This window comes from Dromiciops gliroides, chromosome 4 (assembly GCF_019393635.1).
Source record: "Dromiciops gliroides isolate mDroGli1 chromosome 4, mDroGli1.pri, whole genome shotgun sequence".
NCBI classification, from domain to species: domain Eukaryota; kingdom Metazoa; phylum Chordata; class Mammalia; order Microbiotheria; family Microbiotheriidae; genus Dromiciops; species Dromiciops gliroides.
The window spans coordinates 469,099,157-469,126,933 of NC_057864.1; the positions used below are offsets into that span (position 1 = coordinate 469,099,157).

Below are 27,777 nucleotides of genomic sequence, written 5' to 3' on the forward strand. Positions count from 1 at the left end.
TCTTGGTGCAGACCAAGAGCATTTATTTCTGGAAATGTTGGGGTTAAAGTGTTGGAGGCCCAAAGTGAGACAGGCTCAAGAAATGGGGAAGACGAGATGGACTTGCTGGGAGGGGCAGAGGGCGCTGGGCAAGGGAGGGGTGTATTCCAGGCATGGGGAGATACTCGGGTTCAGGCACAGGCACAGAGAGCGTTAGGGGATCATGGCTGCAGAGCTGGCAGGGGCTCAGGCCATCCTGCCCCACCTCATTTTATATATGAAGATGCCGGGGGTCCAAGAGATCGCCTTGCCCAAGGTCACAGAGCTCACGTGGCAGACCAGCCGCCATAGCTGCCTCATGAGATGGGAATAGAGGCGAGAAGCCATGGACAGAGGACCCTGAAAAATGATGCAGAGTGAGCGCCTGCAGGCCAAGAGCAGGACAGCCGCATTCATCATCCCCTGGAAAAGGCCCCAGGTTTGGAGCTCAGTGGGGCAGCTTCCACCTGTGTGATGGGTCATGGGCAAATCCCTGCCCTGTTTGGACCTCAGTTCAGTTCTCTCCTTTATAAAATGGAGGGGTGGGCCAGGCTGGAGGGCCCCTAGAGTTAAGGAGGGGATTGAGGACGGACTTGATACCCTCTGCAGATCGAGGGACCCACAGGAGGAGGCAGAGGGGATGGAGGCAGCACAGGAAAGGCCCCTTCCTCCCCTGTGATGGGTACAGCTTGGGCCTTTTCTGGGAGATTCCTTCAGGAGGGATGGGGGCGGGGGGCGGGGGGGGCTCTTCAATATCACCAGTGACTCAAGGTGAAACTATGAAGGGCTAGGCAGAAGGTGGCTAGGCTTGGGCTTGGGCTAGGCCTGAGTTCAATCCCACTGTTGGATAGTTACTGTGTGTGTCGCTTTACCTCTCAGCCTGTTTTCTCATCTGTCAAATGGGGTTCATAAGGATGTGAGGATCAAATGAGATACTATTCATAGCGCTGTGTTCTGCTGTCACGGAAAAGGACAAGCTGTTTTTTGCACTGGAGGCCAGATCTAGGATCAGTGGGTACAAGTTTGGGGAGGCTTAAGAAGATGGATTTGTTGGGGGGGGGGAGGAGTAATTTGGACCCTTCCAAATTTCCAAATTTCAAGACTGGGCTAGGGACTGACCGAGTGTGGCGCAATGTGTGTGTGTGTGTGTGGTGTGTGTGTGTGTGTGTGTTTTGTATATCCTTCTCTTAGACACAATTAGGCCTGTGATCCACAAACCCCAGAGACCCCAGGACACCTCCTTTCCCTAGTTCTCCTGGCACTGGGAGGAGCAAGATGAAACAGCCATTATCTCCTATGAGAGGGCAGGCTCTTGCTCTTCATCCTTCTCCCCAAGGTCCCAGGCCTCAGCCAGCCAGCTCACCCAGGCTCCAGCCCTCTCCTCCTCCTCTGGGGCAATTAAGAGGGAGCTGAATTAAAGCCAGGCAGGTCTGCCGAATCAATATGCAGTAACTGGCCAGCGACAGATTTACTCAGTCATGTCCACAGCCAGCCTTCGGGCACGGGGAGACAGAGACCGAAGGTGAGGAATCCCCATCAGATGGACTCTGCCTGGCTTTCTGCTCTATCCCCCCTGAAGCCTGCTCATCAATCTCAAGAAGGGAAGAAGCCACCAGCTTAAACAGATTCCCAGCCTGCTTCCCGGCTGACTCCAAGGGCTCTCTGTCTATCTGGCCCCCTCCTCCCTCCCCACACACATTATGTGATACCAGGCACTGCAAGGCAGTCACATGAAGCAGCTGAGCCCCAGCCTAAGGTGGGATGGGTTTTATGTGCAGCAGGGAGGCTCAGCTCTTCCTGATGGTCCCTCCATTTTTGATTGTACCCTCTGTAGCCCTTCTTGATATCCCGGACTGCTGCTGTGCCTCCCACTCCACACCTAAATTGCCTTCTATTTATTGGGTATAGATTTTTGTATAGCCCTATGCCTGGATGTGCCATCTTCCCATTTAAAACAAGCTACTCGAGGGGCAGCTAGGTGGCATAGTGGATAAAGCACTGGCCTTGGATTCAGGAGGACCTGAGTCAAATCCAACCTCAGACACTTGACATTTACTAGCTGTGTGACCCTGGGCAAGTCACTTAACCCTCATTGCCCTACAAAAAACAAAAAAACAAACAAAAACAAAACAACAAAAAACAAGCTAGCTCCAGGGAAGACCCAATTTCAATTTTGGCTTTTGATCCCTATCACAGACTTTTCTCAAATCCTACCTTCCGCAAGAGGACTTCCCAGCTGCTGCAGCTGCTAATGCCTCCCCTCCTCAGACTACCTTATCTGTCTGCTCTGTATAGATCAGCCCGTTATGTTGTTTCAGTTGTGACCCCATTCGGGGTTTTCTTGGCAAAGGCACTCAGTTTGCTGTTTCCGTCTCCAGCTCATTTGACGGGTGAGGAAACAAACAGGCAAACAGCATGAGGTGACTTGCCCAGGGTCACACAGAAGTTTCTGAGGCAGGATTTGAATTCAGGACTTTCTGATTCCATGCCCAATGCTGGATCTACTGTGCCACCTAGTTGCCTATCCTGTAATACCAAGGTTATTTACACGTTGTCTCTGTCATTAGATGTAAACTCCTTGAGGGTAGGGCATTTTTGGCCTTTGTGTCCCTAGTGCTTAGCACAGTGCCTGAACTCAGTAAGCACTAGATCAGTGCTTATGGATGGAGGAGACAAACTGATTTAAGGGCTTATCCAGGCCCAGAGACCATGAACCCCTGGGACAGGCTGAGCTGAGGAAGGCTTTGCATGTGCATGAAGCGTGAATCACGGCTTCTTCTCTTTTCTTCACCGGAATCCCGGCAGCTTCTTCTGCCCCTCATTCCCCTCCTGGCCACAGACCCACACACACACACACACACACACACACACACACACACACACACACACACACCACACGACTCTGCAGAGAAAAAGAGGCCCCAGGAGTGATGCAGGGCTCCCTGAGGGACACTCTGAGCCTCCAGAGCCCCTCCCTGCTCCTCTCAATCAGGAGAGCCGGGTCCAGGGGTCGAGAGCTCCAGGCAAAGCCACCGCTCTCCCCAGCTTAGCAAAGCAACCTTCCCTTCTCTGGTCACTACTCGCCTCTTGTTCCTTCCCAGTAGAACCCAAAGTCCGGGAGAGCAGGGATTCATCTTTTTCATTTTTATTCCCAGTAATTCCTAGTAATCACTTAAAATGCTCCATTCATTCGTTCATTTGTTCGTTCCTTAGTTCCCTTCATCCTCTCCCCCATCTGGCAGCCCTGTCTTCTCAGTGCACAGGACCGTGAGTTCTCTCATGTGTAAAATGAGAGGATTAGATGAGGGTAGGCTCTGGGTCCCTTGAAGACCTAAAATCTATGTTCTAGAACTGGAGGAGACCCCAGATGCCCATCTCTAGCTCAACCCTCTTATTTTACAGATGTAGAAACTGAGGCCCAAGGGAAGTAGATGACTTGCCCAAGGTAGTAAAAAAATCAGAGGTGAGATTTGAACCCAGGTCCTCTCAATCCTCAAGGAGGTGCTTCTTCCAAAGTACCAGGTGCCCTAGAGATATGGGCAGAATCTGGCTGGGAGCTGGTTCCCACCCCAAAGGCTAATTTCTGTTTGTTAGCCCCAGGAACAGCAGGCAGCCTCCCCCCCAGCTGGGAAAACTGTTCTGAAAGGGGCCAGTCACCCAGGTAGCCGCTGTCAGCTCCCCTCTTTTCCCTCCTAGCTGCCCCTTTGACAGCTGCCCAGGCGCGGCTGGACCGGTCCCTCTGTTTCCAAGCTATGCCTTCTCTTCCCTTGCCCTCCAGTCTACACTGGAGAGCAAGCCCGGCCCCACGTGGCTGGTGTGACTGGGGTCCGCCGTGGAGGGGGTGGAAAGGCATGATGCATCTGAGAAGGGCAGGGTGGGGTTGGGGGAACGAGGAAGAGGCCAGTGCAGCTAAAGCCGCTGCCTAGATGGTCCCAGCTCAGAGGAGCCCCACCCGGGTAACCGAGGGCACTCCTTATCCAGGCTGTGGGTGGGGAACCTCTGCCGTGTCCTGGCTCCCGGTTCCCATATTCCCGAACGTGGAGAGGAGCCAGCCTTGGCTGATGCTCTGGGATGGAGGGAGGGAGGGAGGGAGGGAGGGAGATGAGTCTCCTAATGGTTGTTAGCAGCTCCAATCAGCTCCACTACATTTGCCACTTTGGGGAAGGAGGTAGGGGGGGAGGGGGAGGCTCTGGCCTGGAAAGGGGCCCTTGGGAGCTCTTCTCATCATTCTCCATCATGAAGCCAGACTGCAGTCTCTCCGAGGGTGCAGGTGGGAGGCGGCTGGCAGAGAGAGGCCCGGAGCTGCTGGCTAGGGTTGGCGATGTGGGCAGGGGAGGGAGGGGGGGGCAGGGTGGGAGGAGGACACCTTGTTCTCCAAATCCCCTTTCGGGAGTGGGAGCAGATACGCCTCCTGAGCAATAGCCTCCCCCTCCCCACTCGCCCACGCCCCCAGGAATCACCAGACCTCCATCAGCAGCCATGCTTCAGACCGACATTAGCCTGTGACAAATGACATCAGCGGCTGACCCTCTAGGGAAGCAGACGATGTCTGGACTCCGGCTGGTTGTCTTTATTTCCACGGACGGAGGAAGACACTGCCAGCCTGGGGTAGCTTTGAGGTCCGGCCAGGCCTGTTCATACCCAGGTGGGAGAGAGTGACAGGGACAAAGACGGCCCAAACAGACTTGGGAGCGGGGAGGGGCAGAGGGGAGAGTCACGGACAGGTGCTGAGTCTGATCTTCAGCTCTGTGGATTCTGGGAAACTGTACAAAAGACAACCTTTAAAAAAACCCAAGTCAGCAGGGTCCCAGCACTGGGCTGAGCCTGCTGGGGGCAAAGACACTGAGACGTGATGGGCATCCAGGTGTGGCCTGGGCTCCCCCCATCCCAACCACCCGGGGTCCTCCAGTGACTAGGCCCCACTGGGGATCTAGAGCTGGGGTTCTGACCTGGCAGGGGCAGTGCTTCTAGAGTGCACAGAGGTTCCGGAGGGGCATTCTGAATCAAAGGATGGAGGTGAATTCAGGCCTAGGGCTTGGTCCCTAGGAGGAGGGGGTGTGGGGAAACTGGATGAAGGGGAGATCCTTGGCTCGGCCCACCTTCCCTCCTAAACCCCAGCATCCAAAGGCCATTCTCCAAGGAGAGGGATGCCTTTTTTCTCATCCTCTTTTTGAGTGCTTAGCACCGCCCCCCTTCCCTTTTCTCTGAAAGGTGGGTCCCTATGGGAGCCCTTCTTCCCCGCATTCCAGGGCCTTCTCTAGAAAAAGCAAAAATGGATTTCTCGAACCCAGGGCCCACTGGTTTCTGCAGGGTCAATGGGCCCCTCTCTCTACACCCCGCCTACTTGGCCCTGGGGGTAACTTTGTCGGACCTGGGTCCAACACCAGCTCTGTCACTACTGATGGGATCCAAACAAGCCATTCTCCACCGAGGGCCTCAGTTTCTCCTGCTGTAAAAGAAGGGGGTTGAACTAGAAGACCTCTAAGCTCCCTTTTAGTGACCTCCCACCCCCTTCGCTCCATGAGGAGAGGTGGAGGGACAGGCTGGGGCCCAGAGAAGAGACAGGGGAGCATCCTGGAGCCGGTGATGACTTCTAAGAGGCAGACAACATCACAGCACGTACAACACGGGAGAGAGGATGAGAAAAGACAAGAGCCTGGGAGGTGGACAGAGGCGGAAACCCAAGGAAGGGGGGGATCGGCGAACTCCCCTCTCCTGATCTGCTTGGGTGGGGGGCTGCTCTCCATTTGGTTAGACCCACCCAATCTGGGTGACCTGCCCCGAGAGGTCGCCGACTCCCCTCTGCCCTACAAGAGACCTGGATGAGGCTGATGGTTGCCCAAAGAGGAAGCTTCCTGGTGAAGTCATTGGTCAGAAGACGCCCAGGTGACATCCCTCTGTACCAGTTCCATACAAATCATCCCGACCCTCTCCCTCCACGTCATGTCTGGCTGACTATAGGGGTCGCAGACTCCTCTTCGAGCGGCTTCCTCTTCGTCTCAGGAGATGGATGGTCTCCCCAGAGTCCTCCACCTCGCCGGGGCAGGCTGTCCTCGGATTCCTCTCCCCCAACAGGCCCCTCGCCCAGCTCCAGGATAGTGGGAAGCTGGCCCTGTTTGGGAGAACGCTTCCGGAGGCTGAGGAGGAAAGGCTGGGGCAGAGAGAAAATGTCCACGTTATTGCCCAAGTCAATCCATGTGACACAGGGGAACTTGCTGAGGTCTTTGAGGATGTCGGTGAAGTCCCGGAGCACGGCCTTGGTCAAGCGTTGCCATTGAGGGAGAGGGTGGTGAGGTGGGGCAGGCAGCTGATGGTTGGCAGCAGCCGGAGGAACACGTCGCGGTGAGTTCAGTGAAGCCCAGTTCGAGGTTGTCCACCTGGTTTCCGCAGCGCTGCCAGGTAGCCCATCAGCCGATCCACGTCGGCGGGATGTCAGCGCGATGCCCGCCAGGTCCACCGTGTTATCTTGGGGGACCCCCACCAAGAGCGATTTCAGGCTGTGTGTAGGCAGGCAGAGAGACAGGAAGGTTAACAAGGCGAAGGCAGTGGGCCCCTGGAGGCCGCGAGTGATGCTTCTGACTTCTGAGTGTTGTTGGTTTTTTTTTGTTTTGTTTTGTTTTTTTTTGCAGAGAGCAATGAGGGTTAAGTGACTTACCCCGGGTCACACAGCTAGTTAAGTGTCAATGTCTGGGGCTGCATTTGAACTCAGGTCCTCCTGAATCCAAGGCCGGTGCTTTATTCCACTGCGCCACCTAGCTGTCCCTTCTGAGTATTGTAATGAACCCTATCATCCAATGAGGTTTCAGAAAGGTCAACCTGCACCGATGGAGGGAGTCTCCGACCACAATGAAAAAAGGTGTCATTTCAATTATTTATTGTACATGACTGCCCTCCACCAATGTCCTCTGACATCTTAACAGGGCATAGAGATGACGGGGCTCTGAAAGCTTTCTCTAGGCACACGAGGAAGCCTGGGTGGATGCTATCCACGCTGGGAAGGCTTTCATGTAAGGGTTCAGGCAAGAGTGCTTCCTGAAGACAAGCCTCTGCTGGGTGGGTGTGGAGAGAGGTTCATCCCTAGGTCACTGGTCACTGGGGATGTCTGTTTACAACCCTGGTGACTCATGACCCCATCTACTAGGCTGTGTGCACAAAACAATAAGAAAGGGACCCTCTTACTGAATAGAGCTTTCATCCCATCTCCCAGCCGTCCCCACATCTAAGGGCTGACTTGGTTCCCTCCTCAAACCTTCTCATAGCTGCTCTCTCCAATGCAATCATTTTTATCTATTTTTGTTTTGTTTGATTTTTTTACATCACCTTCATTTCTGATATATACTTCCCGATTCCCCTCCCGAGCAAGCCATCCCTTGTAAGAAAGAGCAAAAAAAAGAAAGGGGAAAACAGAGCAATCTCACAAAATCAGCACAGGAGGGGAATGTTCCACATCCCTACTTCTCCAGTGAAAGGAAGGGGGAGGCTTCACTTTCTCAGCTCTTCCTGGGGTGAGCTCAGTCACTCCGGCATTTATTTGTCAGTATTGTGTATATTAATTGAGCTTGGGGCACAGCCCACAGGACACTGGGAGCTCCAGGAGGGCAGGAACCACGTTTTATCCCAGGGAGGTTGCTGAGACCCAGGGAAAAGTGCTTGAGATGGGAGGATCAGTCAATTGCAAATCCATTGAGGAGAGAGAGAAGACCACCAATCCCAGCTGGATCCCTCAGGTTTACATTATAGAAACCTCCTAAGTTCTAGAAGGCATGGGTTGTTGGAGGGCGGCCACTGGATGGACAAGGCTGCCCAACTCTGGGCGGGCCTAAGAGCACAAGATTCATTTTACTTCTGAGTCCAGAGCTGAGAGGGGCCTTTGGAGGTAACCAAGGGCTGGTGTATGCTGTTGCTACAGTTGACTTCACCACTAGAGGGCGTTTCAGCCACGTCTTGGTCCACCACCTGGGATGGGCAGGCAGACCTGGGCAGGCGGACCTCCTCCTCCCACTGCCCCCCCAAACCCTGCCCGCGAGAGCAAGAAGCCCCAAGAAGCTTTCTCTGACTCTCCTAGCCCTCGGCCCTCCTGCCTCGGAACTTTCCACAGTCCACAGGCTGGCCCTTAATTACAACTGGTCTTATCCGTTTTTCTAATACATGTAAACATGTTTTGTCTCCCCAGCATGACAGGGGGACTTATGGACCGAGGCTGTGTGTTCTTGGGCAAATCGGTGACCCTCTCTGGGCCTCAGCTTCCTCCTCAAAAAATGAAGATTTGGGATTTGAAGGTCCTTTTTTGGATCAATGGGCAACTTTGCTACTCTCTGGGGCTCAGTTTCCCTGAGATGCAAGATGATGTGGAGGATGAGTGCTGGGCTTGGAGTCTAGAAGATTCGGGTTAAAATCTCATTCCTGACACTGATTAGCTGTGTGAGTCTGGCAAATCACTTAACTGCTGCCTGCCTCAGTTTCCTTATCTGTAAAACGAGATTAGCGCTGGCCTCGAGATCAAATGAGACATTTTAGTGTACTATGGTAAAAGTTAGGATCGTCCGGTCGTTTGCTATTCTAGTTCTTCACACAAAGCCTTTCCCTAGCCCCTCTAAGGAATTTTAAGCTTCAGCGATTCCCAGGAGCGGCAGCCCAGGAGGGTGACCCTTCCTCATAGCCCCAAGCTTCGGTTCCCCAGGGGTCTAACTCAGAGCTGCTGAGGTCATGGGAAGCCGAGGTTTCCAGAGGTTATCATCGTCCTCCTGGCCTTAAGACAGGAAGGTCCTCCCAGAGCCACACGGGGGCTCTAGAGGTCCCGAAAGTTCTCCGAAAAAAGCAGTCTGCTGCCCATCCTACCCTTCCACGGCTGCGCTGGGGGAAACGCCCCGAATAGGGCATCTAATCAACCATTAATGAGACAGCTCCAGCCCTCCCCACTGAAATGACCTATCTATTTTGGATATATGCGCGTCCCAAAAGTATTAATGACTTTTAAACAGCTTAAGGCACTGCCTAGCATACAGTAGGTGGTTAATAAGTGCTTGTTTGAAGGACGAATCACTTACACTTGTAAAGCAGCTTGGTGGTTTAGAAAAACAGCTGACAATTTTGAGAGGAGAGCAAAAATTCTTTACAGATATTATTTCACTTGGTCCTTAAAGCAATTCTTTGAGGAAGGTAAAGTCACTATCCTCATTTTGCAGGTGAAGAAACTGAGGTTAAGTGGCTGGTCCAAAGTTATACAGCTAAATATGGAAACGTGTTTTGCATGACTGAACATGTAAAAACGATATCAGATTGCTCAAGGGGTGGAGGCAGGGAGAGAATTTAGTACCCAAAAAATTTTTTTGAGGATCAAACAATATTTTATTTAAAAAAAAAAACATTTGGGGGCAGCTAGGAGGCACAGTGATAGAGTACCGGCTCTAGAGTCAGAGGGACCCCAGTTCAAATCCAGCCTCAGACACTTGACATTTATTAGCTGTGTGACCCTGGGCAAGTCACTTAAACCCCCATTGCCTGCCAAAAAAAAAAAAAGAAAGAAAGGAAGAAAGAAAGAAAATGTAATGTAAATTATTTGAGGAATTAGCTAACATTTTATACTCGTCCTTAATCATTTTTTTATTTTGTTTTTGTTTTTTTTGCAAAAAAAACTTATTTAGAGCTTTGAGTTCTAAATTTTATCCATCCTTCCTTCCTCCCCTCCTCCCTCCCTGAGGCAGTAAGCAATCAGATATAGGATATGTATGTTGCAATTATTGTAAAACGTTACCATATTAGTCATTTTGTATAAGAAAACTTGAATAAAAGAAAAAAAGGAAAGAAGTGAAAAACGGCATGCTTCGGTATGGGTTCCATCAATATTAGTTCTTTCTTTGGAGGTAGATATTATGTTTTATCAATAGGCCTTTGGGATTGTCTTAAATTGTTATATTGCTGAGATAGCTAAGTCATTCACAGTAGAATTCAAAATTCTTAAAAATGGCTGTTAAAAATTTAAAAATATAATTAGGAATATTTAACAAAACAAAATAAAATCTATTTAAAAAACCCCACAAAGTTGTAGGGCTAGTTAAGCACCAGAAGCTGGATCAGACCCCTCTATGAGACTCTCAAATGCAGAGAAGAGGGGGGTGGAGAGAGGGCCCAAGGCTTGTGTACACCAGTCCCTGGTCAGTCTGTCTCTTGGGCCTCCATTTTCATGAAGCTGTTTGATTTAGGTAGATGATTATAGGCAATTGAGGGACCCCCAATGTTCATTCATTCATTCATCACACATGTATTAACACTGCTATTTTTTCTTTCTTTTTTTTGGTGAGGCAATTGGGGTTAAGTGGACTGTGCTCAGGGTCATACAGCTAGAAGGTGGTAAGTGTCTGATGGCCGGATTTGAACTCAGGTACTCCTGACTCCAGGCCAGGTGCTCTATCCACTGTGCCACCTAGCTTGCCCCACACCTGGTATTTTTAAGGAACGGGATCAGCAAAGAGACAGACACCCCTCCCCAGCCCACCCAAAGCCCAGCTTCTTCTCCAGTCAGGGGAGATGAGCCAGGAACAGAAACACAACCCAGGCTAAGAAAGGCACAAAAGTGCTAAGAGATGAGAGAATACAAAGGTCACTTCCAGCTGGGAGTAACAGGATGACTTCTCGAGGAGGGGGTCTTGAAGGCTGAGCAGGACATCAACAGGTGTGGAGATGGGGTAGGGGTGTCCCAAGGGCATCAGCAAAGGTGTGGATGGGACAAAGAATTCAGGATGTCGGGGGCAGCTAGGTGCTGCAGTGGATAAAGCACTGGCCCTGAACTCAGGAGCACCTGAGTTCAAATCTGACCTCAGACACTTGACACTTACTGGCTGTGTGACCCTGGGCAAGTCACTTAACCCTCATTGCCCCCGCAAAACAAAAAACAACAACAACAAAAACAAACAAAAAGAATTCAGGGTGTGCTGTGAGGATAGCAAATAGTCCATTGGATCCTAGTTCCCAGAAGGGACTTCATAGGCCAAGCCCCTTCTTTTACAGAGGAGGAAACTGAGGCCCATAGAGGTGAAGGACTTAGGATCCAGGCTCTAGAGCTGGAAGGGGCTTCAAAGGCCATCTGGTCCAGTCCTTTATTTTATAGAGGGGGAAACTGAGGCCCAGAATGGCCGATGGCAATGACTTGCCCCAGGTCATAAAAGGTAGTAAATGGAAGAGGAAGAATTTGAACCCAGGCCCTCTGATTCCAGATATAGTTCTCCCACCCCCCACCCAGTGTGTGTGTGTTGTGTTTTCTGTCTGTCTGTCTGCCTGTCTGTCTTTCTCTTGGGGGAGGGAGCAAGCAAGCCATCAGGACTGGAGATAAGGATGGAAGGGGGAGGGTAGAGACAAATGCTCTATGGCTAGGGATCTGAATTTCGCCGAGAAGGCAATGGGAGCCACTAAAAGTTTTGAGCAGAGGAGAGACACAATAATAGACAAGGATTTCTATAGTCAAGGTCTGGGGAATCTGGCAGTGGTGGGTGGGGATGGGTGAGGGTCCATCTGAAAATGAAAATGGCTTCCAGATCTGTTCTGGGGACCGCAAACCCCTCATGACAGCAAGACTTACAGCAAGAAGACTGACCTAAGATCACGGATCTACAGCTAAAAAAGCTCACCGAAGAGGTGCCCCAGATTGGGAGCCAGGCGGGGTGCCTGAGGCTCTGGTCCCAGCTCCACCCCTAATTAGGTGGGTGACTGAATAAATCATTTCTTTCTTTCTGCCAAAGGAGATTCTCTGGTCCCAGGGCTGATCTCAGAGCTTGGGGTCACCACGAGGGGACTGTCTCCATATCCATGGGGGGATGTATTTCACTGTTCCACAGGGCCCAAGGAAATACAGTCAACATCTGGCCAGGAAGGAGAGGCCCTGGAATGACCCGGGAGGAACCCGTATCCCCTCTCCTTTCCCAACCTCTCAGGATGCCTCCTGACCAGCTCTTCGCTCTCCTTGTCTCTTCCTTTTTTGTCACCTGGATCCCAAAATAAGTTCTCAGTCCTGCCCCTCCATCGCCCAACCACACGTCCCTGCTGGGTGAGTCATCGGGAGGAAATTGATGCCGGAGGAAGGAGCAGCTGCTCTTCTTGATGCTGAGGGGGGTTCTTGAGCTCTGGGAGTTACTGCCAGCTCTGGGTACGGCCCAGGCACCCCCCCTTTCCTTAGGTATCCCCTAACCCTTCTTACGCAACCTGCTCTGTGGAGAAAGGGCCTCCTGCTTGTGGCCCCCCCCATCATCTCTCCTCCCTCTGCTTTTTACTGTCTCATCTCTCCACCCCCCATTCACTTCTTGCCCAGTCATCTGGCACCTGACCCCTGCACTCAGTGGAAATGGCTTCTTTTCAAGGTTACCAACCAGATTCTCTATGGCTAAGTCCAAAGGGTTTTTCTCAGCCCCCATCCTCCTTGGCCTCATGGTGGCCACTGACACTAGGAACCACACTCTTCTGCAGACCAGGATTCTCTTGGGCTCCATGATCACTGTCTCTCCTGGTTTTCCTCCTACCTACCTGACTGTTCTTCTGGGTCTCTTTTGCTGGACCAGGACAGGCCTCAGGTCAGAGGCAGTATGGGAAGGGAATTTTAAAGAAACGAAGGGGAATGCACCATTAGGGGACACAAGTGGATAGAGTGCTGGACCTACAGTCAGGAAAACCTGATGACAAATCCTGCCTCTTACTAGCAGTGTGACCCTGGGCAAGTCACTTAATCTCTCTCACCCTCAGTTTCCACATCTGTAAAATAAGGCTTAAAAATAGCACCTACCTCCCAGGGTTGTTGTGAGGATCAAAAGAAATAATATTTGTAAAGTGCTTTTTAAACCTTAAAGCACTATGTAAATGCTGCTACTATTACTATTATTATTAGTGGTGGTGGTGGGAAGAAGAGAAGGAGGAGGAGGAGGAGGAGAAGGAGGGTAAGGAGGGAATGCATTACAGTCATGGAGGGGCACAGCCTGGATAAAGGCATGAAGATGGTAGATGAAATGTAGAATTTGGAGAATAAGAAGGTCAGTTTGCCTAGGCTGAAGAGTGAATAAAAGGAAGTAATAGACACTAAGGTTGGCAGGGCAGGTTAGAACAAGATTGGGAAGGCCTTTAATGACATACAGAGGAACTGGTATTTGATCCTGCTTGGTTGGTTGTTGTCCTTTGTTCTCCAAGAGAACCAAGATGACTTCACTATCTTAGAGTCAAGTTATTCTGTTCCTGACTGTGGCTGACCAGACCAATATGAGCTTAGAAGGTTCTACCACAGGTCGGGCACAAAGAATCCAGGTAAACATCAGGTTGGATTCTCTAAATTTGCGCATCTGACGTTTCTTTTGAGCTACTTCAATTCTACTTTGCTCACAGAGCACAGCATCTTCTCTGATGAGGGCACACCATGCTGGGTGGTCCATGGTCTCCCACATCATTGAATTACAAAGTTCTTTTTTCTTTAATTTATTTTTTTAGTGAGGCAATTGGGGTTAAGTGATTTGCCCAGGGTGACACAGTTAGTAAGTGTCAAGTGTCTGAGGCTGGATTGAACTCAGGTACTCCTGACTCCAGGGCTGGTGCTCTATCCACTGGGCCACCTAGCTGCCCCAATTCCAAAGTTCTTAAGAGAGACCTCGAGAGTGTCTTTTTATCACTTTTTCTGACCACTTGTCTTCTGTGACTTCTCCATAAAAGTCATTTTTTTTTTTTTTAGTGAGGCAATTGGGGTTAATTGACTTGCCCAGGGTCACACAGCTAGTAAGTGTTAAGTGTCTGAGGCCAGATTTGAACTCAGGTATTCCTGACTCCAGGGCTGGTGCTCTATCTACTGCACCATCTAGCTGCCTCTATAAAAGTCTTTTAGTCAAGTATACACTTGGTATTCAAACAACGTGGCCAGCCCATCAGAGCTGTGCTCTCTATAGTAGAGTTTGAATGCTTGGCAGTTTAGCTCAAGAGAGGAGTTCAGTGCCTGGTACCCTGTCCTACCAGGTGATCTTCAGACTCTTCCTAAGATAATTCAAACAGAAGTGATTCCAGTTTCCTGGCATGGTGCCGGTAGACTGTCCAGGTTTCACAGGCATACAACAATGAGGTCAGTTTGGCAGACAGTCTACTACCTCTTCTCTCCAGACTTTCCTTCGGAGACTCCCGAATGCTGAACTATCTCTGACAATGCCTGTGTCAACCTCATCATCAGTGTGGACATCCCTGGAAAGAATACTGCAAGGTAAGTAAATTTATTCGCAGGATCAAAACTTTTCCATTTGCTGTGACCAACAGTTCCACATATGGATGGTGTGGTGCTCACCTGGGTTTTCTTGGTGTTAATTGTTAGGCCAAAATTATCACAGGCAGCAGAGAATCGGTCTATACTTTGTTGAATCTCAGCTTCAGAGGCTGCATGAGTGCGCCATTGTCTGCAAACAAAAAAACCACGTACAACACTCCCTCCACTTTAGTCTTGGCTTGTAGCCTTTTCAAGTTGAAGACTTTGCCATCAGTGTGGTAGCTGACTTTGATGCCATGTTCATCCTCATCGAAGACATTTGACAACATGGCTGAAAACATCATGCTAAAAAGCATGAGAGCAAGCATTCAGCCTTGTTTTATTTACTCCATTGGTGACTGGGAAAGCGAGAGAGCATCGTTCATCATCCAGAACCTGGGTAAGCGTGTGTCATAAAACTGATGTACAATACCGATGAACTTCTCCGGCACCACAAGCTATAAGTCACAGTGTGGCCTGGTGAGTGGATTGGAGCCTCCTTTGCCTTTCTCCAGTATTTTTGTAGCCTGGGCCTGGCCCTTGACCAATGGAAGCTTCTCACTTGAAACAAGATGGGGGCAGGGGACATGATACTTTCACAAAATGATTTCTTTGTTTTACTAAGGTTTTGGCCCCAAGATCAGATGAAGACCAGGGACGACAGTGTGGCAGTGGGCAGGCAGAGTTGGGGGGGGGCAGCATGGTTAGTGGATGGAGACAAGTCAGGGACGACCTGAGTTCAAGGGCCACGTCTGATACCTACTAGATGTGTGACCTTGGGCTAGTCACTGCCCCACCCAGAACTCTAGGCTATTCTCTAAGAGAAGATGCCGACCCACATCAGAATGTCTGATACCTATGAGATCATAGGTCCAGGCTCTCTCCCTGGCCCCAGAAGTTTCAAGTAGATTTCTTTCAATGTCCATCTCTCATCTTCTATGCCATACAAGGTCTCATTCACAGAAATGAGACATAGTTACAGTTGTGAAGGAATATCCCTCCTCCCAAGATGCAAAGCAAGGCTCATTCCCATACCACTGACAGCCACATTGGGACAACGTGCAGATCACACACTGGGGACCCCACCTCTCTTGCCCTCTTCCCTTCTCCACCCCCGCCTTCTAAAACCCTGCCTGTCTCTCTGTCTCTCACTGCCGGGCCAGGGGGTTAACAAAGGCGGGCCCTTTCTCTCGGCCAGGCTCCCCATCCCGGTCCTTTTCTCCCTTACAGAACAGCCCGGCCAGAGAATCCCAGCCTGCCCCCCACCTCCAGCTCCCCAAATAATCCCCTTCCGCCTCCTCCCCTGGCTCCCCCACAGCTTAGACTGATCAATAGTAAGGATTTGAAATAACAATCTGTCTTCCAGCAGCTCCGACTGGTAATCTGCTCTCCGAAAGAGCAGAGCCAAAGGGGACGGAGGCACAGAGGCAGGGCCTGGCTGGGGGTGGGGGTGGGGGAGCATGAGAGACAGGCAGGCCAGGGAAGACTCCTTCAGTGCTGTGCAGCCCACCCCCAGCCTGTGCCTGTCCCCCTGCGATGGAGACCCTGAGAAATGAGATTTGGTTTATCTGGAATTTAAGGCAGGAGGGTGGGAGATGGAGGTTCTGGGAGGGCCGGCTTCCCCCAAGGCCGAATGGCTGTGACTGGATTCACACCGAGAGCAAGGCCTCAGCTCAGTTTTCTCCAGTTTAAAGTGAGAGGAGGAGTCCATGCTTCTTATGGGTCTCTGTCCAGAATAAGGGGGTGCTGGCCCAGGGAGGGATGAGGGGACCATGAGCCCCCAGAATATCAGAGATGGGAGGAGCCTTCAAGACTGACTCTTCCAACCATTTCATTTCTTTTTTTGTGTGTGTGAGGCAATTGGGGTTAGGTGACTTGCCTAGGGTCACACAGCCAGTAAGTGTTAACTGTCTGAGGCCGGATATGAACTCAGGTACTCCTGACTCCAGGGCTGGTGCTCTATCCACTGTGCCACCTAGCTGCCCCTTCAACCGCTTCATTTCACAGAGGAGTCTCAGAGAATGTCGAGCTCATGGATCTGACTGAGCTCCTAGAGGCCCAAGGATCTCAGAGTGAAAGGGACTTCAGCAGCCGCTGTCCAGTTCACAAGAGCTCCCATTTAGGGGGATGGGACTTTGGAGCCCTATCCCTTCAAGTCACCCCCAGGAAGACAGTGGCACAGATTTGCCTAAGGTCACACAGCTGGTAAGTATTTGAGGCGGCATTAATTTCTTTTTCTTTTTTTTTTTGTAGGGCAATGAGGGCAAAGTGACTTGCCCAAGGTCACACAGTTACTAAGTGTCAAGTGTCTGAGGCTGGATTTGAACCTAGGTCTGCCTGAACCCAGGGCCGGTGCTTTATCCACTGCACCACCTAGCTCTTGGGATGAGGTTTGGCCCTCCCCTTCTCTCCTTCCTGATGGGTGGGCAAAGCCTCTGGTTTGACTCTGGTCTCTTCTGTAAAGTGAGATTTGGATTTGGTGACCCAGAGCATCGCATGAGAACCAGCGGATAGGATTTTGGCCATGGAGTCAGGAAGATCTGAGTTCGAATCCTCCCTTGGTGACTTTGAAATGGGTTCCAACCCCACCCCTGACAGTCACTGTGTGAACTGGGTCTCTCTGGCCTCAGTCTTTTCACCTGTAAAATGTGGACTAGATGCCCGCTAAGGGCCTTGCGGCTCTAAATTTAGAATACTCTGGTCCCCCCATCACCAGCTCCCTGGACTACTCACCCTCAAAGACTCCACCTGCAGTGGGCAGCAGGGCGGGTCGGCAGCTGGTCAAGGTAAGGTGCGGGCCCACCCTGCTTGGATTCCAAGAACCACAGTGACCATCAAGGCCGACCTGGCATTGCCTTAGGTCTCCTAACTGCCAGCTGTGTGCTCTCGCTACTCCACACAAGATGGACGAGCTCCTGGCGCATCCTCAGAGCCTACCGTGGTGCCCCTCACCCCCAGATACTTGTCAATCAAATCAAACGAGACTTACAGGATCACAGATCTAGAGTTGGAAGGGCCCTCAGAAGCCATCTGAGGCTTAGAGAGAGGAAAGTGACTTGCCCAGGGCCACACAGCTCATAACTGTCCGCAAGGGGATCTGAACTCTGTTCTCTTCTGATTTCCTGGTCCAGAGCTCCTTTACTAGTTTGGAATGAAGGAGATTTCATTGTGGTCTCTACTCTCCTGATGACACAGCTCAGGACTGGGCTTATTTTAAAAAGAGAAGAGAAAAGAAAGAGACTGAAGTCAGCCCTTCCTTTCAGAAGCCATAAGCCCCACCAGCCTTGTTTTCCTGAAGTTTTTTGGTGAGGCAATTGGGGTTAAGTGACTTGCCTAAGGTCACACAGCTAGTAAGTGTTAAGTGTCTGAGGCTGGATTTGAACTCAGGTCCTCCTGACTCCAGGGCTGGTGCTCTATCCACTTCACCACCTAGCTGCCCCCCCCCAGCCTTGTTTTCAATGGCCCTAAAGTGAGCAGGAGCGGAGTGGTGCCCAGCCCCCACATTCTCTCATCTGACTCCCTGGTGGCTGAGGGGCACTGTTTGGGTGGTAGCAGCCGAGGTCTGGGCAGCCGCTAGCTGGCTAGAGCCTGGGGCTGCGGGCCGGGCTCCAACCAGCTGAGCTAAGCAGCCAGCACATGAGGTAGTTATTAGTGCTATGGGGACCCCTCCCCCTCCTCCCACTTCCTCAGGCCTGAAAGCCTGGTGTGTGAGCCACATGTTTTGATGCTGTTGGCCTCGGGAGAAAGGTCTAACTTTGAAGTCTGTTCCCCAGAGCCAGCTTGGGCCCCCTTTCCCTCCTCAGCTAGGGGAGCCCCCCCTGAGAAGAAATCAAATGAGTTTTCAAAACTGCATCTAGAGACCTCAAGGAAACCCTGGCTTTGGGCCACAGAAGGAAGCGGGGCACTGGGACTCAGGGGGCCCATTTCTGCCCTTGAAAGCTCCTGGATAAGGTGGCTGCAACTCCACCAGCCCTCCCCTGCCCACCTGCCTCCTCTGACTCTAGCCTCACCCATCCATCCACTGGCCCCAACCCCCACCCAAGTTTTCTGGCTCTACCTCCCTCCTCCCTGCCCTGGTCCTCCCTTCTCCTTCCCCTCCTGCCATCCCAAGAAAGCCACGTGCCAAGTGCAGCAGATTTTCCAAATGTTTCTGCCAAATCAGGGGAAATTGTTTTTGAAGCCGTTTGGGGCTTATGGGTCTGGCTGGATCTGCTGCACACTCAAGAAACTTTAGAAAAGTTAGATGCTGCCAAATATCACGCATCATTCACACATGAGCACGTGCCCCCTGCCCTGCCCCAACACAGCAGACCCCAAGTGCTGTATCTAAGCAGACGGCCTAGGCCGCCAAGGAAACATTTACTCACTCCCCCCCCCCCCGTAACCGGGGCCTTAAGCAGGAAGCAAGGAAAGGCTCAGAGCATGCATCTGGCCACCTATGGATTCAGGAGGACCTGAGTTCAAATCCAGCCTCAGACATTTGACATTTACTAGCTGGGTGGCCCTGGGCAAGTCACTTAACCCCCATTGTCCAACCAAAAAAAATGTACACTTTGGGGGGCAGCTAGGTGGCACAGTGGATAAGCATCAGCCCTGGATTCAGGAGGACCTGAGTTCAAATCTGGCTTAAGACACTTGACACTTACTAGCTGTGTGACCCTGGGCAAGTCACTTAACCCTCATTGCCCAACAAAACAAATAATTAAACAAACAAACAAATAAATAAAATTAAAGAAGTGGGGTGGGTTTGGGGGGAGAAGGTAATGGATTCTCCTTTGGACATGTCGAGTTTGCAAATCCTGTGAGATATCCAGTCCTAAATGTCCTACAAGAAATTGGTGATGTAAGACTGGAGCTCAGGAGAGACTTGGGCTAGATGTATAGATCTGGGAATCATCTCCGTAGAGATGGTGAAAGAACCAGCGAGAGCTGATCAAGCGAGCTCAGGAATAGAGAGGAAAGAGAAGAGGGCCCAGGATAGACCTTGGGGAAAACACAGTAATGGGCACAAGGCAGATGATGCATCATAAGGACACTGAGAAGGAGAAGTCAGACAAGTGGGAGAGAGTAGTGTCAGAAGAACCCAGAAAGGTGTGAACAGATCCAGCCATTCTGGAGAGCAATTTGGAACTGTGCCCAAAGGGCTATAAAACCCATGCATACACTTTGACTCAGCAATACCACTGCTAGGTCTGTATGCCAAGGAAATTGAAAACAAAAAGGAAAAGAACCTATACATATGAGAATATTTGTAGCAGCTCTTTTTTGGGGTGTCAAAGAATTGGAAATTGAAGGGATATTCATCAATTGAGGAATAACTGAACAAGTTATGGTATATAATTGTGATGGAATAATATTGTGCTATAAGAAATGATGAGGGGGCAGCTAGGTGGCACAGTGGATAAAGCACCAGCCCTGGATCCAGGAGGACCTGAGTTCAAATCTGCCCTCAGACACTTGACACTTACTAGCTGTGTGATCCTGGGCAAGTCACTTAACCCCTCATTGCCCCACCAAAAAAAGAAAAGAAAAGAAAAGAAAAGAAATGATAAGTAGGATGCTTTCAAAAAAACCCAGAAAGACTTACATGAACTGATGCAGAGTGAAGTGAGAACTAGGAGAACATTGTACACTGTAACAGCAATATTGTTTGATGATCAACTGTGAATGACTTAGCTATTTTCAGTAATAAAATGATCCAAGGACTTACATTGAAAAATGTTATCCAGGGGCAGCTAGATGGCACAGTGGATAGAGCACCGGCCCTGGAGTCAGGAGTACCTGAGTTCAAATCCGGCCTCAGACACTTAACACTTACTAGCTGTGTGACCCTAGGCAAGTCACTTAACCCCAATTGCCTCACTAAAAAAAAAAAAATGTTATCTACCTCCAGAGAAAGAACTGATGGAGTCTGAGTGCAGATTGAAGAATGCTTTTAAAAGAAATTTCTTTACTATTCTTATCTTTTTTGTCTGCATTTTCTTTTGCAACATGGCTAATATGGAAATGTTTTACATGATTGCACATATATCAAATTGTATTTTCTTGAGGAGGAAGAGAATTAGGAACTCAAAAATTTTTAAATGAATGTTAAAAATGTTGGTTTACATGTAATTGAGAAAAATTAAATGTAAAAAAAAAAAAAGAAAAGAAAGAAAAACCTGGAGAGAGTAACCAGGAGAGGGTGGTCAAGGCTGCTGAGAGACCAAGGAAGAAGAGGGTTAAGGCACCATTTGCTTTGGCAATTAAAAGATCATTGGTTTTCTTCCACAGTGAGACCCCATAGTGTGTGTGTGTGTGTGTGTGTGTGTGTGTGTGTGTGTGTGTGTGTGTGTAGGGCCCATGTGCAGGGGGTTAAGAAGAGAGTGAGAGGAAAGATAGTGGTGGTGCTGAGTGTAGAAAGTTTTTTGCAGACTTTGGTTGAGAAAGGGAAGGTGTCTAGGGAGGGTTTTCCAGTTTGTTTTTTTAAGGATAAAGAAGACTTAGGTATGTTAATAAGCCTCAGGGAAAGAAAGAAGCAGGGCATGAGGAGAGATTGAGGATGAGAGGTGGGCTGATAGTTGGGGCTTGGAGATTCTAGGGTTCTGTGGCATTCTCTCTCCCTCTGGAGTCCAGTCCAGTAATTCCTGGAGCTTGGCCCCAGTGGGGAGGGTGCTTCAGCCTGAATGATAGAACCAACTGGGCTCTGTTTCTTAGGTCTCAGATCCTGGCCCAGGAGTAGGAAATGTATGGCCCACCATTCCCGCCTCTTTACTCCAATCACCATCTTCTCCTTCCTCCTCCTCCTTCTCCTCTGTCTCTCTGTCACTGTGTCTCCCCATCTTTCTCCTTCCTCCCTCCCTTCCCTCCTCCACCAGGCTTCCCTTTCCCTCTCCCACTCTCTCTCTCCCTTCCTTCCCTCCTATCTTTCACTCCTCCAGCTCCCCCTCCCTCTCTTCCTTCTCTCTGGTTTATAGTCCTTATGCCTTAGTCATCAGGCAGCCCACAGAGGACCCTCAGGGCTAAACAAGGTGCTGCTGTGTCCTCTGGTACAAGTTTCACAGTTGAACAAATCACCTTCTGATAAAATGCTAGCCCCCCACTCCTCACCTCAATCAACAAGCATTTATTAAGCAACTACTGTATGCCAGGCACTGTGCTAGGTGCTGTTGAAACAAGGACAAAAATACTGCCTGCCCTCAAAGAGCTTCTTGTCTTCTCTTTGAGTCTCATTGAATTGCTGGATTTCATAGGGAGGGACGAGGAGGGAGGGAGAAAGAAAATTTAGACCACAAAGTTTAAAAAAATCAACATGAAAAGTAATGATGAGCAGGAAGAATTCAGAAAAAACTGGAAGGACTTACATGAACTGATGCCGAGACTCTTTCTCTGTCTCTCTGACTCTGTCTCTTTCTCCCTGTATCTATTTCTCTTTCTCCTTCTGTCTTCTCCTTTCTGTTTCTTTTGTTCTCCCTCATCTCTCTTCTTCTCTTTCTGTTTCTGCTTCTCTCCTCCCTGTCTCTCTGACTTTCTCTCTGTCTCTGTCTCCTTCTCCCTGTCTTGGTTTGTTTGTTTTTTTTGTGAGGCAATGAGGGTTAAGTTACTTGCTCAGGGTGTCAAGTGTCTGAGGCTGGATTTGAACTCAGGTCTTCCTGAATCCAGAGCCAGTGCTCTATCCACTGCACCACCCAGCTATCCCCTTTCTCCCTGTCTCTGTTTCTCTCACTCTTCCTCCTCTTTTTTTCTCTCTCCATGTCTCAGTCTATCTCTCTCTCCTACTCTGTCTCTTCACCCCACTTCCTTCCTCGTTTCCCATCCTTCATTGCAGAGACCTTCTAGTGCTTGACCCGTTTAATTGGTTTGCTTTTAAGAACACGGGAGATGCTGGTTGGAATCCTAAGAAGCTTCCACTGCTCCCTCCCCCCCCCCCCCCCCCCCCCCCCCCGCCCTCCACCCCCTCCTTGGTTCTGATTCAGGATCCTGGAGGACAAGATGAAGCTTCAGTTGGTCACTTCTAGGACATGCAGAAAGCACAGGATCACATCTGAAGGGGAGAGAAACTGCACGTAGCCAAAAGGAATCAAATTAGCCAGATGTTAAATGGTACCTTTCACTGAAAAGGGCAAGATGCTGGGAGAGGGGGCTTACAGACATGCCCAGCCATTTCCTCTGATCCATCCTCCAGCCTCCTCGTCCCTTTCCCTGCCCCGCCCCCATCTGCCTTGGTAGAAGGAGGGTCTGCCCTGCCTGGAGATAGGGGGATGGACTAAATGACTTCTGCTCTGCCATTTTCTACTTTCACCTTGGGAAGGAGGAAAAATGTATCCTTGATCCAAATCTACCACACAGCCAGGAGTGGGGGAGAAGCAGGCAGCAATCCTGCTTCCCCGCCCCCCTGCAGGTGACCTGACTCCCACCTGCTTCTACTCCTGGAAAAGCATTTCCGACCAGAGAGGAATGAGTTTTCTAATTAGAAACACAGGGGAGCAGGAGAAACCTGGGGTTTTCAGGGCCCAGGGCCAGCCAAGTAAGCTGGGAAATACCTGCTCTGTAATCACTGCTGTGGACATGGGCACAACCTCCCTGCAGCTCCTGGGCCCAGAAGGAGGCAGGAGGAGGGTCTCAGCCCCCACCCCGCCGGGATGGGTCAGTTGCTGTCCCTCAGCCCCTCTTTCCTCTTCCTTGCTCTCTCTCTTCTCTGTCCCACCCGCCCCTCTCTTATCTCGTTCGACCCGTCCCTTATTCTCATTCCCCCCTCTTCCCTCCTTTCCTCTCCCTTCTCTCCTTCTTTTATTCTTTCCCCTGCTCTCACCTTAACTTTCTCTAAGGTCACAGAGGTAGTCTGCAGGAGTCAGAATTTGAACCCAGGCCTTCTGATTCCCAGTCCAAGCTCCACAGTTATCTGTCTCCAGGCATTTGGAAAGCTGTTCCATGGGAGAGGGATGAGCCTTGTTGACGTGTTCTGCTTGGCCCCAGAGAACCAGGAGCAAGAAGTGGTTTCAGAGAGACCCATTTAGGAAGGACTTCCTGACAATTCGGGCTAGAGGAGACAGGCCTTGGAAGACAGTGGGCTTTTCAAGCAGAGGTGCAAGGCCACTTGTCAGGTGTGTTGATGGGGGCATTTGGAGGGGCAGCCTAGGGTTGAGCGGACAGCTGTGAAAGCCCCTTCCAACTCTAAAAATGCCCTGATCTGGTACAATCTGCAGCAGCTGGGAGGCTGGGGGGGCTCTCCTTTCCTGGAGATCTCTAAGCATGGGAAAGAGGTGGAGGGAAGGCTCAATGACCTCTGGAGGTGACCCCAATCATAAGGATCTCTGCCTGACCCAGCAGGACCCCCACCTGCTCTGCTCCTCTACCCAGAATGCCTCTGGTCTGAACAAACAGCTGGAGACAGGTGAGATAATGAGGCTGTCGGTGGCAGGAGCTAATTTGCCAATTTGCTTTAATGTCTGTTTCCCCCTGGCCCAAGTGCTCACCTGGGGTTCCAAGGTCATTAAGGCCACCCCCCCCACATGGGAGGCAGAAGGAGCCCAACATTAGTGGAGGGAGGGCATTCTGGGTCAGAATGGCGTCAGCTCTAACTCTGACCCTAAAAGAAACTTAGGGAACATTTCAATAAGAAAAGCCAACAGGGGCGGTCAGAGAGACTGAGGAGACTTAAGAGGGGACAGAAAGACTCCCTGGATATAACTAAAGAATCGCCATTTAGGGGGTTAGAATGTAAGCTCCTTACCAACAGGGGACTGCCTTCACTCTTTGTGTGTGTAACCCCTGAGCTCAGCACAGTGCCGAGCCCATAGCAGATGCTTCATAAATGAGTGTTGATTGACTAATTGAGATCGACAGAAAGCTACATCAAGCAATTAAACACTTACTCTATACTAGGCACTGTACTACTAGGAATACAAACGACAAAGAAAGACTGATCTCAAGGACCTTACATTCTAATGGGGAAACACAATACATATGACCTCGTAGCAGGGCAGTGGGTACAGTTAAACATACCAATATGGCACCCGAGGAGGGCCATGGGAACAATTACGGAGAGTCAAGGACAGGACCTGGAGAGAAGGGCGTGTTGCTGACTCGTGCACTTCTTCCTGCTCTGATCTGGACTGTCCCAGCTGGCCCCTGGGCCTCCTTTCATCGCTGAGGTGCCATGACCTCTGGGGTGTGGGATCTTTGGAGAGCGGACCCTCCGAGAATATTTTCTAATGTGCGTCAATGTTAGAGTGCTTGCCGCATCCTCTCCTGAGGAATTCCCCAAGGAAACAGGGTGCACAGCGATTAGCGGGTGCTCTTCTGGGTGGGAGGGAGAAGGGAAGAGGTTCTTCCATGGTCACACAGGTGGTTAGAGGCAGAGATAGCACTCAATTCCAGCTTTTCTGACCCCAAAGCCAACAACCTTTCCTAGATGTCTTTCAATACGGGCAGCACAAGTATAGGGTAGAGTGTAATAGGTGCAAATGAGAGACCCAGACCCAGAGAAGGGGCATCACTTGAGGGGGAAGAGAACATTTTTGGCTGAGGGGGGATGGAAGGAGGTGGAGCCTGAGTCAGGAAGCCCTTGATAGATGGTAGAAGTGAAGGACGTCCCAGGCATCTGAATGCGCGTAAGTGGGAGCTGGAATGTTAAACAGTTAGAGGTCCAGCCTGGCTGGAATAGAGAATGAATAAAGGTGGGGGATGGTGAGAAGTACCTCGAAACACTCCTGAAGAGTTAGGTCAGAGAGGAGGAGGAAGTGTGTTCCAGGCCCTGGGGCTGGGGACGACTTGACAATCCCCAGGGGCAGGCCAGTGCAGAAGAACAGGTAACAGGCAATGGTCCAATTTGGCTGGAGTGTAGAGTGTGGGAAGGGGAGTGATGGAAAAATGAGTCTGGAAAGTTAGGCTGGAGCAGGAAGGGGAGAGAATGAATCACAAAGACGATGACTTTGACTGATGTATGAAGGCCACACTGGAGACGAAAGAAGAGTCAGGGAGATCAGTTGGGTTGTTGTTCTTTAGTTGTTTTTTTATCGTGTGCAACCCCATTTGGATTTTCTTGGCAAACATACTGGAGGGATTTGCCATGTCCTTCTCTAGTTCATTTGACAAATGAGGAAACTGAGGCAAACAGGGTGAAGTGACTTGCCCAGGGTCACACAGCTAGTAACTGTCTGAGGCTGGATTTGAACTCAGGAAGTTGAGTCTTGCTGACTCCAGGCCAGGCACTCTATGCAGTATGCCACCAACAAGCTGCTTGCTGGGCAACTCATGCAAAAATCCAGGAGAGAGATCCTAAAGGCTTCAATGAACTAGGTCGGTGGCTGTGTGGATGGAGAGAAAGGGATGGATGCCGTGGAAGTAGGACCTGGTATTGGGGTGGGTACAGCAAGAGAAGAATTGGAGAAGGACCCAGAGGCCATTGAGTCCAACCCCTTCCTATTACAGATGAGGAAACTGAGGCTGAGGGAGGAGACTTGCCTGGGGTGACCTTTGAACTCAAGTCCAACATTCTGTCTCAGGATGATTCTGAAATGATGAGACTCAAAATGAAATGCCTTAAAACTGCCATTGCCCTTGGGAGGCCTCGGAATGCATGTTGAAGAGATGGCAGGACTGAGGTGGGGGAGGCTGCAGGGGCATCTCCCTGGTTCTCAGAACCAGGAGGGAGCAAGACCAGCGGAGGAGTCGATGGAGGAGACAGCTGGTGGCTCAGTGGGGAGGACTGGCTAAGAGGGAGGGCCCCAGCTCTGCCACAAACTCACTGCATGTCCTTGGGCAATTTATTTTTTCTCTCTTGGGACTCAGTTTCCTTCCCTGTAAAATGAGGGTGTTGGACTCCATGATGTGCCAGGTCCCTTCCTGCTCTAACGCTATTTGGCACTGGGACTCACCTTGTACCCAGAGGAAGGACTAGAAAGGAGAATTGTAGCCCCCTCCCCAGTGGTTGGTTCCTTCCAGGGACCTGTTTCTGGCACCTGAGTCCAGTAGACTGTAAGCTCTTCAAGGACAGGGAGCTTTCACTTTTTCTTTTTATTTCCATCATTTAGTCCAGGGCTAGCACACAGTAGGTGTTTAATCAATGTTGGTCAAAACAATCAAAAATGAATATTGAGAAATTACAAAGAACAAATTTGACCCCAAAGAAGAGATGACACCTCTGGTGGTGGTGGTGGTGGTGGTGGTGGTGGTGGTGATATCCACCTGCATATGATGTCAGATTGTTTGCAACATACTGAGTTTTGCTGAATTTTTGTCTTCCTTCCTTTCTTCATTTTTTCTTCCTTCCTTCCTTCCTTCCTTCCTTCCTTCCTTCCTTCCTTCCTTCCTTCCTTCCTTCCTTCCTTCCTTCCTTCCTTTCTTTCTTTTTGCAGGGCAATGAGGGTTAAGTGACTTGCCAGGGTCACGAAGCTAGTAAGTACCAAGTGTCTGAGGTCACATTTGAACTCAGGTCCTCCCAAATCCAGGGCTAGTGCTTTATCCACTGTGCCACCTAGCTGCCCCCTTTTTCTTATTTTCTTTTTTAATTCTTTGTTATATAGGAAGGCTCTCTGAGAGGAGGGAATCTATGTAAATGTAAAAACAAACCATATCAATTAAGTCTATTTAAAAATAAATGCTTATTGAAGGAGAAATTGATTAAATGCAGTGCCCCCTCCATTTCCATGTTCCAGCCTGGGGCTAACTTCAGGGTGGGGGGACAGCATGGGAGGGGCAAAGGGATATGAGGCTTGGTCCAACAGGCTGCTCTGGAGTGTGCCTACCCCTACCTTTGACCTCTATTCCAATCTCCTTCCTCATCCTTCTCAAATGGCAAATCAAAGTTGCTGCTTCCTAACAGAGCAGGGGGTGACCAGGGAAATTGCTGCTGTGTTGAACTGTGGTCCCTAAGCAAGGAGCTAGAGAACACATCCAGCTTCGTACCCAGTCCTTTTTTTATAAAATAGACCCTGTTACCCACATTTTGGGGGGACCCTAAAATGAGCCACCCCCATATTTTTGTTTTAGGGATTTCCCTGGAATGGCTCCAGGGTAGAGACAGTACCCCCAAAAGAGGAAGAATCTGACCCTATTGGAGGTCAAGATCCTCGCCCGCCCCTATACACACATACACACACATGTAAACACACCCCATAAACTTGGGTCCTCTTGATGGAACCCCATGGGCTTCTGGGTAAGCAAATATTCTGAGACCTGATTCCCTTTGCTATCCCAATAAAAGCACAGAGCATTTGTCTGAGGTCCACAGAGTGAAAGCAGAGGGAGGGACCCTCTATTTCCCTCCTCTTGACATGAGTCACTTCATTTTAGAATCTGTCTCTGTCAGCATAAATGATGCAAGTCACACCTGACCCTCCTCCTCTCTTGGTGCCTGGGTCTTTCCTCCCATCCCAGTCTTTGTCACCAGCCCTTTAGACAGCGCGCTCTTGTTCTCCCCAGGCTCTGTTTCTATTGCTAGGGTGAACAGATCTCCAGAACAAAGCTTAGGTGTGATTTGCTGCTGCTTCTCTCCAGGACTGAGCATTCTGTAGAGAATGGCT

General features: G+C 50.3%; 1 protein-coding gene across 1 annotated transcript in view; it reads right to left on the reverse strand.

Annotated features, from left to right (window-relative positions):
• Nucleotides 1-3,329: 3,329 nt before the first annotated feature.
• Nucleotides 3,330-27,777, reverse strand: part of LRRC75A (leucine rich repeat containing 75A) — a 111,852-nt gene continuing 87,404 nt past the window's right edge. Inside the window, 5 exon segments of the mRNA XM_044002193.1 lie at nucleotides 3,330-6,285; nucleotides 6,288-6,359; nucleotides 6,362-6,413; nucleotides 6,415-6,441; nucleotides 6,443-6,515. Of these exon segments, the coding sequence (XP_043858128.1) occupies nucleotides 5,960-6,285; nucleotides 6,288-6,359; nucleotides 6,362-6,413; nucleotides 6,415-6,441; nucleotides 6,443-6,515 (550 nt within the window). The 3' untranslated portion in view covers nucleotides 3,330-5,959.